The 14,176-nt window shown below is 45.1% G+C and overlaps 2 protein-coding genes across 3 annotated transcripts in view; one reads left to right on the plus strand and one right to left on the minus strand.

Moving 5' to 3' along the window:
• LOC140119790 (uncharacterized) overlaps nt 1-8,545 on the plus strand; it is an 822,703-nt gene extending 814,158 nt beyond the window's left edge. Inside the window, exons 1-6 of one of the 2 annotated variants that reach the window (XM_072139176.1) lie at nt 2,065-2,284; nt 2,397-2,558; nt 2,643-2,766; nt 3,266-3,366; nt 3,445-3,502; nt 5,125-8,545. In XM_072139176.1, the coding sequence (XP_071995277.1) occupies nt 2,186-2,284; nt 2,397-2,558; nt 2,643-2,766; nt 3,266-3,366; nt 3,445-3,502; nt 5,125-6,566 (1,986 nt within the window). In that variant the 5' untranslated portion in view covers nt 2,065-2,185 and the 3' untranslated portion in view covers nt 6,567-8,545. Of the gene's footprint in view, nt 1-2,064; nt 2,285-2,396; nt 2,559-2,642; nt 2,767-3,265; nt 3,367-3,444; nt 3,503-5,124 lie in introns of those variants that run through there. The other variant, XM_072139177.1, reaches the window with a different exon arrangement.
• Nucleotides 1-14,176, minus strand: part of LOC140119963 (uncharacterized) — a 1,020,783-nt gene that overhangs the window by 253,213 nt on the left and 753,394 nt on the right. The gene's annotated exons all lie outside the window — the stretch shown is intronic.

The following is a 14,176-nucleotide window of genomic DNA, read 5'->3' on the forward strand; positions in this document are numbered from 1 at the left end:
GTAGTAAGATTGGTTCTGGTAATGTAACAACATAGTAATTTTGGTTCTGTTATGTAATCTCGGTTCCAGTCCGGTAGTAAACTTTGTTAATATATTTGTCAGTAATTTTGTTTCTGTTAACAAATCTATTTAGCCATTTTGTTTTAGTAAGCATGTCAACTCCTCATAAATAGCAGAGTTAACAGGTCTCTGTCACTAGTGCTGTCACCACTACCTATTGGAGCAGCTCACAAGGATTCCATCAGCCATTATCTAGTCAATTCATAGATTAATCAATCTAAAATAATATTTTATTTATTATGTAAGTAAGGCCGGGCACATGGAGAGAGAAAATTATGTCATGGCTGTTACCCCTCCCCTCTCCTCCCCTGTTCATGTCTGTGTGTAATGTATAGTAAAGCATTGCTGGTGTCTGTGCTTTATCTGCTGACATGTTCTGCTTTACACATGTGAGAAACACAGACATCAGCTACACAAGTACCTGACATGTTCTGCTATACACATGTGTGAGACACAGACATCAGCTACACAAGTACCTGACATGTTCTGCTATACACATGTGTGAGACACAGACATCAGCTACACAAGTACCTGACATGTTCTGCTATACACATGTGTGAGACACAGACATCAGCTACACAAGTATCTGACATGTTCTGCTATACACATATGTGAGACAGACATCAGCTACAGAAGTATCTGACATGTTCTGCTATACACATGTGTGAGACACAGACATCAGCTACACAAGTACCTGACATGTTCTGCTATAAACATGTGTGATACACAGACATCAGCTACTCAAGTATCTGACATGTTCTGCTATACACATGTTTGATACACATACATCAGCTACACAAGTACCTGACATGTTCTGCAATACACATGTGTGAGACACAGACATCAGCTACACAAGTGACTGAGATGTTCATCCTAGTCCTTCACCGTAGATTGTTTCGTGCCAACCCCCAAGATATCTTATTTCTCTTGTCTATGGGTTGCTGCTGAAGGAGGGATTTTGGGACTCCTGGTTCGGCTACCAGGGCACATGGGAAGTAGGAATTTTCAGATCAGGAATGGTCAAAGGCTATGAATTTTACACACAAGATGTGTATCTTGTCAACTACAAGAATAAAAGTATCTGATTGTATCTCGCCGACATCATACACGCTCCATTCTTCACCGTTTTCCCAAATTTTGGCAGATAGGTATAAACCTTGCAGAGTTTTTTTGCCTTCCTTTTGATCAACACTATATGACTTATAGGTTGGACTTAATGGACCTGTGTCTTTTCCTAACCTTATATTCTATGAAACCCGTGGAATGTTCTGTTTTTGCACTTGTTTTGTCTCTAATGTGAACCATAGGCAGCTTAGCTACTAAACCAACTTATGGAGGATGGGGCCCATGTGAGACGGGGCGTACAGAGATGCCCAAAGATATTGATGATTTCTAAGGACCCCTGTGACCTACCTGGACAGGGGTTATTAGATGTCTTGTCATGTTTGTTTTTTTTCCATTTTTAGTGCAGAACATGGTAGTAGAAACAGAAAAAAGCCATAACCTCTCCAGACCAAACATCTGTATCCTGCTCCTCACATTCCTTACATAGTAGACTCAAAAGATCAAAAGAAGAGGGTCCTCTTTATCAATGACTCAGTTGGGATAGAGAAGAGCAGAGAGCAGATGACTGCCAGGATCTCGGACCTCACCCTGGAGATCATCTCATTGATAACCGGAGAGGTGAGAGTCCCAGAACAACAATATAATCTCTATGAATAAAACAGGTATATGACAGGAGAGGTGAAAGATTCTTAAGACATTGACAGTTTCTTCCCAAACACAGGATTACACAGTAGTGAAGAAGTCGTCTGGTGAGTGTCTGACCCCCCGTGTGTCAGGAGGATGGACCCAGAGCCCCATCACCGAGCCTCCACCTCATTCACTGATACATGAGCAGAAGATCCTAGAACTTACCTCCAGGATCACTGAGCTGCTGAGCGGAGAGGTGAGTGCTGCCGGGAATGCTGGGACATTGTACAATAGCACAAGGGAGGGGTCTGGGTGATGACTGTGTCATTGTGGGTGTCAGGTTCCTATAAGGTGTCAGGACGTCGCTGTCTATTTCTCCATCGAGGAGTGGGAGTGTATAGTAGAACATGAGGATAAGTACCAGCATGTCAGGATGGTGAAGGGTCCACCAAGGATCAACAAGGATAAAAACCAGATGGCGGCCAGGATCCTGGAGCTCACCCTGGAGATCATCTCCTTGATAACCGGAGAGGTGAGAGTCTCCCGGGTCACGGCTCTTATCTCTAGGAATAACAGCGGGAAATGACTGGAGAGGTGAAGGATTCTTAGGATCTATGTAGTGATCAGTGTCTCCCCATACACAGGATTACACAGTAGTGAAGAAGTCGTCTGGTGAGTGTGTGACCCCCCGTGTGTCAGGAGGATGGACCCAGAGCCCCATCACCGAGCCTCCACCTCATTCACTGATACATGGGCAGAAGATCCTAGAACTTACCTCCAGGATCACTGAGCTGCTGAGCGGAGAGGTGAGCGCTGCCGGGAATGCTGGGACATTGTACAATAACACAAGGGAGGTGTCTGGGTGATGACTGTGTCATTGTGTGTGTCAGGTTCCTATAAGGTGTCAGGACGTCACTGTCTATTTCTCCATGGAGGAGTGGGAGTATATAGAAGGACACAAGGACCAGTACAAGGACATCATGATGGAGGACCACCAGCCCCTCACATCACCAGGTAAGAGGAGACCTTCCTGATTATAGAGGACAGAGCAGGTGTGAGGTCACCTAGACTCCTCCATCATCTCATCATCACATATAGACAGTGGGGCACATTTACTTACCCAGTCCTGTCACGCTCCAGCGGCGCGTTGTGTGTCGAGGATTCGGGTCTTCCGGCGATTCACTAAGGCAGTTCCTCCGACATCCACTAGGTGTCGCTGCTGCACTGAAGTTCATCGGAGTTCACCAAGCTGGGCCGAGTGCAGGTAAGTGCGTGTCCAGCGACACTTTTTAAAAAAAATCTGAATCTGTAGGTTTTTTGCCACTCCCCGATTTCCGTCGTATGCACGCCGGCGCCGATGCGCCACAATCCGATCGCGTGCGCCAAAAACCCGGGGCAATTCAGGGAAGATCGACGCGAAACGGAAAAATTCGGGTAACACGCCGTAAAAACACGATTCGGCCCCTTAGTAAATGACCCCCAATGTATCAGTCACTGTGTATATTTCCTATAGATGGATCCAGTCAGAGAAATCCACCAGAGAGATGTCCCAGTTCTGGAGATTCCCGAGATATCAAAGAGGAACCGGAGGAGAACGTCCCACTGGATCATCAGGTAGATGGAGCTGAGATTTCTGCAAATCTGAAATTGTGCCCCTTGTTTTCTTATGTCATTGATGTTTGATCTTTCCAGGAAAGTTGTGGTGGAAGGAGGAGCGGAGAGGAAATCCCCTCATCAGTGACAGAGGAGGGTAAGAGCCTTTCATGTATCTTATTTTTTCCCTATAGGGTGTGGAGGTGGCATAAAGTAGGAGGTCACCATTCTTGCACTATGTGCCTCACAATCCTTGCTATATCCCCCCACCCCCCAAAGACACCCTCTGTACAAATACAATAATATGCACAGAACGTTAAAAACATGGGTCCAAAATGTATCTGTGCGTATGATAACGCCTTTTGGCTTAGATGCCAGGCTCCATTTTAGAATTCAGTTTTGACTTTACTTCCCAATAGTGGAAGAGACCTGATAAATCCAATGAAAAGCAATAAGCCTGGAATAGGATTTGCTCACCCAATAGACAAGGTGGAATCTGCATCATTGTCGGTGTCTATGAGATCCAGCTGCACAACTTGGGGTCTGCTTGAAGTTGGACGCCAATCATTCTATGTATTTAGGCCAAGACCAGCATGGCCCAATGACCTTACACTCCCAAAAGGTCTAATAAGTGTGCTCCAGGAATAGCACAACTCGGGCATACATCATTATCTTCACAACTCATTTGAACAAAACGCAATGTGGTCAGCACGGTAATTAGGCAAATCGCCTCTTCTCAGTTGTTGTGATGGGTTTGATAACGCCAGGCGTGTACGCACCCTCAGTGGAAAAGTCCAGATAGATCAGGACCTCGCAGCCGTCGATAAATAATGCTGGGTTGTCTCTCACCTTTCGGAGAATAAAGGACTCTACGAAATGGAGCACCCACTGGGTGAGGCTTCAAATGGAAGGCCTGTTCTTCAGAAAATAAGGTGTAGGAGCCTCCTGTAGCCAGTTCTCAAAAAAGTCAGCAGCATGTCAGCCTGAAGCCATCCGGGATGCCACAAATTGATGTTCAGACGCAGCCCGTTGTCCAGGTTGTCGGTTTTACTGAAGAGTTGCGTGACGTTCCGAGTAGCTTACATAATATCACATTACAAAGGAAGCAGTCAAAACTTCTGGTTCTGCCGTCCAACTCCCTTCACATCCCAGATCTAGCAAAAAATACACAGTTTTTTACAATTTTTACAATTTGTGCAGCAATTGCAGACTTATGCCCTACCCACTATTGGAAAAATACAAAGTATAATGTTTGGCCATACCAGTATCTTTCTATCAGTGAAAAGAAAAAAACGAGAAGTGTAAGTGTTTTACCATTGGTAAGGCTGTTCCGGCCATTTACTGTTATTTTTCTACAATAAGTCTCACTCCAGTTTATAAAGTTTAGTTTCTAACTGTAGAGTGATTTGCTAGTTTTGGATAATAATACATTGGTTCTAAAAGTCGTGTCATTGGGGGGGGGGGGGCGGGTTGGAGTGTCACTGTGATCCTCAACCTATCAGACCTACTTATCACCAGCATTTACTGGATCCACTCATGTGGTTTTACTTTTCCACCCTGCATAGGGGCTTCCATTTTCTGCCTAGCCATGTGCCTGTGTGTGCCAATAAGCAGAAATAATAGGCTCCATTTGAGTATAAGATCGAGGGCTTTCAAAAGATTTAAACATGTTTCATTATAATTCATTGAATAAAATATCATCTTCATATAATGGACCGTATACTTGAGGGGGGGTCTCTGTGATCCTTACAATTATTTTGTATGGTTCTTATTTTCAAGGTGAAGACCAGATGAATGGCTCCCATCCCTCGCTTCCACCATCTCCCCATGATGAAGAAGTACATAATCAATTACAAATTGGTAAAAATAGAACTGGACAAAGTCTACCAAATATATTATGTGATCTTTCTATTCCTGAGAAGAGTCATAGAGAAAAAGGACCTTTTCCATGTACACAATGTGAGAAGAGCTATACCCAGAAATCACATCTCGTTCAACATCAGAGAATTCACACAGGAGAGAAGCCATTTCCATGTTTGGAATGTGGGAAAAGTTTTAACTATAAATCAGTACTTGTTCAACATCAAAGAATTCACACAGGGGAGAAGCCATTTCCATGTCCACAATGCGGGAAGAGTTTTACCCAGAAATCAGGTCTTATAGAACATCGGAGAACTCATACAGGGGAGAAGCTATTTCCATGCCCAGAATGTGGAAAAAGTTTTACCCATAAAAATGGTCTTGTTCAACATCGGAGAATTCACATAGGGGAAAAGCCATTTTCATGTTCAGAATGTGGAAAATTGTTTTTCAATAAATCAGCTCTTGTTCAACACCTCGGAATTCACAGAGAGGAGAAGCCATTTCCATGTCAAGAATGCGGGAAGAGTTTTACCCAAAAATCAGCTCTCATAGAACATCAGAGAATTCACACGGGAGAGAAGCCATTTTCATGTCCAGAATGCCGGAAGAGTTTTACCTATAAATCGGGTCTTGTTCAACATCAGAGAATACACACTGGAATTAAACCATTTACATGTACTGAATGTGGAAAATGTTTTATCAGTAAATTAAATCTTGTAGAACATCAGAGAATTCACACAGGGGAGAAGCCATTCCAATGTCCAGAATGTGGAAAGAGTTTTACCCAGAAACATGGTCTTTTTCAACATCGGAGAATTCACACAGGGGAGAAACCATTCTCATGCACTGAATGTGGAAAGCATTTTATGGAAAAATCAATACTTCTCCAACATTTGAAAATTCACACAGGGGAGAAACCATTTTCATGTCCAGAATGTGGGAATTGTTTTACCCAGAAATTCACTCTAATTCAGCATCAGAGAATTCACACAGGGGAGAAGCCATTTTCATGTCCAGAATGTGGGAAGAGTTTTACCCAGAAATCAATTCTTGTTCAGCATCTGAGAATTCACAGAGCGGAAAATCAGTTTTCATGTACTGAATGTGGGAAATGTTTTACCCAAAAACCAGCTCTGGTAGAACATCAGAGAATTCACACGGGGGAGAAGCCATTTTCATGTCCGGAATGTGGGAAGAGATTTATTTATAAATCAGGTCTTATTCAACATCAGAAAATTCACACAGGGGAGAAGCCATTTCCATGTCCAGATTGTGGGAAGAGTTTTATGGACAAACCAGGACTTGTTCAACATCGGAGAATTCACACAGGGGTGAAGCTATTTTCATGTACGGAATGAAAGAAATCCTCTACACAGAACTACTCAAAGGTCGTCAGGTCACTCCATCCTCCTCCCGATGTATGTGCTGATGATTTCCTCTACTGTACTTGGGATTATTTTTGTGATTCTTTTAAAAAATCCCAGAAAGATTTATATAAGAGCTACCGCCACTTTAATAAATCTGAAAAGCAGCGGATCTCCAGTCAGTCATAGAATTGTCGTAAGGAGCCCCCTAATGATAAATATCTCCTATAGAATAACCTCCACATAACCATATATATTCCCGAGACCAGACACCTGTAACATTGCCAGGATCTCCGTTGTGTTTTATAGATGGAGGCACCAGCAAGCAATGATGATTCCAAGTGTAATTTTTGTATGAACAATATATAAGTATATTTTTTCCTTGCTATACGTTCTCATACGTCCTGGATACTAAGATCTGTAACTTTTTAATGATGGCACCTTGAACCACAGTTTTGCTGTGATCTAAAAGAGGAGGTGATACCGATCCAAAATGATATCCCTCCGTGTGCCCCTCCCGCCCCCTCGCTGCCAGGCACAGAGACTCCACTGGAAATTTCAGGGCCCCTGACTGGGAAATTTAGTGGAGCCCCAACCACACATTAGTTTACCATCTTATACTACCGCATCACATTCACAGGTTTAAGACTTTCACAGACCTTGGACTGTAAAGAAATTGTGGCCTCCCGAATATTCTAGAGCAGTGATGGCGAACCTTCTAGAGACCGAAATCCACTTATTTTACCGTGAAGTGCCAACATGAAATTTTAAGCAGTAACTTATTGCTACCTGTTCATTCACATCTTTCAATTGTATTGGCTGCCTGAGGCCACCAGAAGGAGGGCAAATTCAGATTATCATTGTAGCTTCTCTCCAGGGTCTCTCTGTACAGGAAGAATGGTGGGTCAGCAGGAGGACCTCCAAATATATTGCAGTTCTGTCAAAGCATTCTGATTTTTCCCAGGGACATAGAAAGGGCTCTGAGTGCCACCTCTGGCACACGTGCCACAGGTTCGCCACCACTGTTCTAGTGGTTATAAATGATCTGTTTTGTGCAAAATACAGTAATATAACAAAACTTGTCACATCGATAACATAACTAAACGTATTACATGGGGACAGTACCAAAAGCAACCTTACTACATGGATACAGCAACGGAACTAAGCTAACTACATAGATATAGTACCATAACCAAGATTACTACATGAATATGTTACCAAAACAAAATTACAACAAAGTTACTTTACCAAACCCAAAAGAAATACAGAGAAGTAGAACCTGAAACAAGGTCACTAGTTAGATACATTTCCAGAACCAATATTACACAAATATATGTTACCAGAACCAACATTCCTATGTGGTTACATTATCAAAACCAAGATTACCATCTAGCTGCGAAGGCAGAATCTAATACAGATACAATGGGTCACATTTACTTACCCGGTCCTGTCGTGATTCCCGCTGTGTGTTGTCCGTCGATCATGGACTCCATCGCGATTCACAAAGATCGTGCGTCCAATTTCCTGCATGTGTCGCTTCCCCGCTCAGGTCCGCCGGAGTTCACCTTCTCTTCGTCTGACGCAACCCCCCCCTGATTTCTCTCGCATGAAAGCCGGCACCATAGCGCCAAATTCCGATCACGTGCGACGCAATCCCCTTCGAAACCCCTGTCCCGGCAGCGCGATCCTAGAAAAGTCGGGAAACCCGACGAAAATGCAGCCGCGGGACCCTTAGTAAATAAGCCCCAATATATTGGCAATATGCTGCAATACAATATATTGTATCACATATCAGACCCTGGTGTATATACATACGGTGTAAGCTATAAGTATGAAGTCTCTAAGTCTCTAATTATTATTATTGTAATATCCCTGTACATGTCCTGGGATCTTACATAGTGACAGCAGGACATGAAATGGGTCCTGTATATTACACCTCATAAGCTCGGGAAACTACGAGCACTTTCCCCACTGATGTACAGAGTGCACCCGATTCATGGAGACCAGAGCACGCTCTTCATGAATTTTGCGCACCCTGGCCGGACACCGGGAGCTAAGGCTACTCCACGCCCCAGTAGCCTCTGCAGGTAATTTACATATTACTAAAATAATGTTTTGTAACAAGTTAGTTTTCAGGGTTATTACATTACAGATTAGGGCAGAGGCAGCAGGAATCTACCATCACATCTACTGCTGATAGCACATCTACTGCTGATGGCACATGTACTGCTGATGGCACATGTACTGCTGATGGCACATGTACTGCTGATGGCACATGTCCTGCTGATGGCGCATCTACTGCTGATGGCGCATCTACTGCTGATGGTGCATCTACTGCTGATGGTGCATCTACTGCTGATGGCGCATCTACTGCTGATGGCACATCTACTGCGGATGGCGCATCTACTGCTGATGGCGCATCTACTGCTGATGGCACATCTACTGCTGATGGCACATCTACTGCTGATGGCACATGTCCTGCTGATGGCGCATCTACTGCCGATGGCGCATCTACTGCTGATGGCACACGTCCTGCTGATGGCACATCTACTGCTGATGGCACACGTCCTGCTGATGGCGCATCTACTGCTGATGGCGCATCTACTGCTGATGGCGCATCTACTGCTGATGGCACATGTCCTGCTGATGGCGCATCTACTGCTGATGGCACACGTCCTGCTGATGGCGCATCTACTGCCGATGGCGCGTCTACTGCCGATGGCGCGTCTACTGCTGATGGCGCATGTACTGCTGATGGTAGATTCCTCATGGTAGGTTTCCATTAAAAGGGTTAGGCCCTATCCACGGGGGAGACAGATCACAAAAACGAGGGGTCCAATGGGGCCCCACATACCGCAACCAACCCCTTGTCGCTCCGTCAGACTAATGGAGTAGATGGCTACATGATCGTTCTGCTCCACTAATCTCCATAGAGCTGACAAGGGGTCTGACGGAGGTACATTGGGCCCCATCGGACGCCTTGTTTCCTTGATCTGCAGGGGTCTCAGCACAGCATGGATAGGGCCTAACTTGTGTTCGTGGGAAAACCCCTTTAATATTAATCCTTGCTCGGGGTTCTATATATAAAGACTTAATGTGCATTAGCAAAGTGTCACCAAGACTGCACCTTCTAAGAAACCCCCGTCCACACGGTCACATTGTGTAACATAGAGAAAGTGATCTCTCTTCCCCCATGGGAGGGGATGATACCATCTTGGTGTAGATGGGCTCGGGCTTGATGGTGCAGAGTAGAAGCAGAGAAAGGGGATTCTCGGTCTGCTACATCATCAGCTGAGAGGTGAGAAAAGTGGGAATCCCTGAGACAGTCAGTGATCTAGAGAGATTGGGGCAGAAGTCTATGGGGCTCATTTATTAAGGGTCCGAATGCCGCACTTTAGCCGGGTTTCCCAAATATTTCCGATTTGCGCCGAATTACCCCGGGATTTTGGCGCACGCGATCAGATTGTGGCACATCGGCATCGGTTTTCACGCAACAGAAATGGGAGGGGGGGCGTGGCTGTCAGACAACACAACGGATTCGGAAAAAAAACAGCGGAATTTAAAAAAGAATTTGTGTCGCAAGATCAGCACTTACATGCACTGGGACGAAGAAGGTGAACTCCTGCGGACCTGAGCGCAGCAGCGACACCTGGTGGATATCAATCGCACGATCTTAGTGAATACCAGCAGACCTGAATCCTCGTCGGACAACGCACCGCGGGATCGCAACAGGGCCGGGTAAGTAAATGAGCCCCAATGTCTTCATTTCTGCCAAAGCCATTTTTTCAGTTTTGCGTTTTCATTTTACATTCCCCACATTCGAAAATCTATAATTTATTTTTTTTTCGCATGTAAAGAGCTGTGTGAGGTCTCGTTTTCTGTGTAACAAAGTGCAATATTCCCTGCCGTGTACTGGGAAGCTGCTAAATTCCAAATGCAGTGAGATTGCGGAAAAATCGCATTTGCTCTGTTTTCTTGAGGGTTTGGTTTTTACCAAATAACAAGTCTATATACTACAGGGGGGACATGATGGCTATATACTACAGGGGGGACAGGATGGCTATATACTATAGGGGGGACAAGATGGCTATGTACTACAGGGGGGACAGGATGGCTATATACTATAGGGGGGACAAGATGGCTATGTACTACAGGGGGGACAGGATGGCTATATACTATAGGGGGGACAAGATGGCTATGTACTACAGGGGGGACGGGATGGCTATATACTACAGGGGGGACAGGATGGCTATATACTACAGGGGGGACAGGATGGCTATATACTACAGGGGGGACAGGATGGCTATATACTACAGGGGGACATGATGACTATATACTACCAGGGGGACAGGATGGCTATATACTACAAGGGGACAGGATGGCTATATACTACAAGGGGACAGGGTGGCTATATACTACAGGGGGACAGGATGGCTATATACTATAGGGGGGTAGGATGGCTATATACTACACGGGGGTAGGATGGCTATATACTACAGGGGGACAGGATGGATATATACTACAGGGGGAAAGGATGGCTATATACTACAAGGGGACAGGGTGGCTATATACTACAGGGGGACAGGATGGCTATATACTATAGGGGGGACAGGATGGCTATACAGTACACGGGGCAGAATGGCTATATACTACACGGGGGGTAGGATGGCTATATACTACAGGGGGACAGGATGGCTATACACTACACAGGGCAGGATGACTATATACTACACCGGGGCAGGCTGGCTATATACTACATGGGGGTAGGATGGCTATACACTACAGCAGTGATGGCGAACCTTTTAGAGATCGAGTGCCCAAGCTACAACCAAAATCCACTTATTTACCGTGAAGTGTCAACATGGCATTTTAAGCAGCAACTTATTGCTACCTGTTCTTCCACATCTATCAATTGTATCGGCCCCTTAATACAGATTATAGAGGGAGGACACATTCAGACCATCATTGTAGCTTCTCTCCAGGGTCTCTCTGTATAGTAAGAATGAAGTGTCCAGCAGGAGAATCTCCGAAGATAATGCAGTTCTATCAACACTTTCTCACTTTTCCCACAATTCCAAACAGTCAATGAAGTGTCGTTTTGAAATTGCACTGATTGCAGCATCTCTTAAATTGCCTGGGACTGCAGGAAGATTTGGTGAATTTGGTCCTGTTTGGTGAGCTCTGTCTTAGGTTATATTCACACTGCCGCTGCCCGCCCGTACCATACCGTAGCGGGCAACGGCAGTGCACGGGGAGAGGAGGAGGAGGTGAGCGCAGCTCACCCCCGCCCCTCTCCATAGGAAGTACTGGCGCACGGAGCCGTAATTCGGGTAAAGATAGGACAGGTCCTATCTTTTTCCCGGGTACGGAGCGGTACGGTACGTGTTCAGCACTGTACCGCTCCCGTAGGGCGCCGTGCACCCATTGCCGTCTGTGGAGGACGTATATCGGCTGTATATACGTCCTCCATACGTTAGTGTGAATGTAGCCTTAGGGTCAATGGCCTGAGTGCCCACAGAAAGGGCTCTGAGTGCCACCTCTGGGACCTGTGCCAAAGGTTCACCACCACTGCTCTATACTGTACTGCTGTGACTACTACACAGCCAGACATCTCCTGCACTGTCCATCATGCTCTATACTGTACTGCTGTGATTACTATTACACAGCCAGACATCTCCTGCACTGCCCATCATGCTCTATACTGTACTGCTGTGACTACTACACAGCCAGACATCTCCTGCCCTGTCCATCATGCTCTATACTGTACTGCTGTGACTACTACTACACAGCCAGACATCTCCTGCACTGCCCATCATGCTCTATACTGTACTGCTGTGACTACTACACAGCCAGACATCTCCTGCCCTGTCCATCATGCTCTATACTGTACTGCTGTGACTACTACTACACAGCCAGACATCTCCTGCACTGCCCATCATGCTCTATACTGTACTGCTGTGACTACTACACAGCCAGACATCTCCTGCCCTGTCCATCATGCTCTATACCAGCGATGGCGAACCTATGGCACTGGTGCCAGAGGTGGCACTCGGAGCCCTTTCTGTGGGCACTCAGGCCATCACCAGAGATGACTCCAGGTATCTAGGGGTGTCTATTCACCTTGGAGACTGTATATCTTTGGTGCCCAGGTAATGGTCTTACAAGATTTTACCATTCATGATCACCTCTATTGTATTGTTGTTGATGTAGGCACCTTAGAGTAACTTTACTCATGCACTAATATCCCTTCATTGTTTCAGCCTCCTTGTTGTTTTTAGATTTTCCTTTCCAGCATCAACTGGCTATCTCCCCATGTAACAATGTCTGTCTTGTACAATTTTTGTATGATCTTTTTTATCAAAATAAAGTGTTTTTCATATTATTACTAGACTCTGTGCAAATCTGGTTTTCTTTCTTGAGTAGGTTGTGTATATCCAATACCAGTTACAGGTTACCCCGAACCTCTAATTCAGAGGATTCTGGGATACTATTCCATCTCAGTTTTAATTGTTCTTAGAGAATATTATCTTCCTGCAGTCCCAGACAGCCCAGGACTTGCTGTGCACAGAGCTATTTTAACCCCTTCACGCTCCGCGGCGGATATATCCGCCACGGAGCGCAGTGACTTAGCGCTCAGTGGCGGATATATCCGCCACGGCGCCTATGCCGGCTCGGCTCTGGATCAGAGCCGAACCGGCATCGGGAAACACGGGGTGCCGGCTGTAACTAATAGCCGGCACCCCAGTGTAACACCCGCGATCGGAGTTGTCTCCGATCGCGGGTGCTTAACCCTTTAGATGCCGCGGTCAGCGCGACCGCGGCATCTAACAAGCATCTGGGGTGTCTTTCCCCCACGATCGGCCCCCCCGAACCGTTTTCGGGGGGCGCCGATCGTTGCTATAGTAACTCTGGGGTCCGATCTGGACCCCAGAGTTACTAGCAAGAATTGCCAGTAAGATGGCGTCTGTGACGTCATCTTACTGGCAAAGTGCCAGCCTATGCAAGTGCATAGGCTGACACTGATAATACTCTGCAATACATCAGTATTGCAGAATATTATCATGAACAAGCAATCAGAGGATTGCTTGTTCATATCCCATGGTATAAAAGTAAAAAAGTAAAAAAAAAAGTTATTCAATAAAAAAATAAAGTCATAAATCACTAAAAATGCCCAAAACCCCCAAAACATATAAAGAGACATATAACTCAAAAAAAAAGTCTAAATCATAACACAAACCCCACATATATAGTATCACCGCGTCCGTAACAACCCGTAGAATAAAAGTAAATCATTATTGAACCCCCACGATAAACGCCGTAAAAAAAAACTGTTATAAACCCTCCAAAAATTATGATTTTTACCTTTTCAATCCCACAAAAAATGCTATAAAATGCGACCAAAAAACCATGTGTACTTAGACATGATACTGGTGCAAAGTACAACATGTCCCGCAAAAAACAAGCCATCAACCAGCTCCGTAGCCAAAAACGTAACAAAGTTATGCCACTTGGAAGACGGCAATACATAAATGATAGATTTTTCCCCACATTAGGGTTTTGTTTGACAAATTTAGTAAAACGTAAGAAAATATATTCAAGTCTGG

The sequence above is a fragment of the Engystomops pustulosus genome, chromosome 2 (assembly GCF_040894005.1).
Source record: "Engystomops pustulosus chromosome 2, aEngPut4.maternal, whole genome shotgun sequence".
NCBI lineage: Eukaryota > Metazoa > Chordata > Amphibia > Anura > Leptodactylidae > Engystomops > Engystomops pustulosus.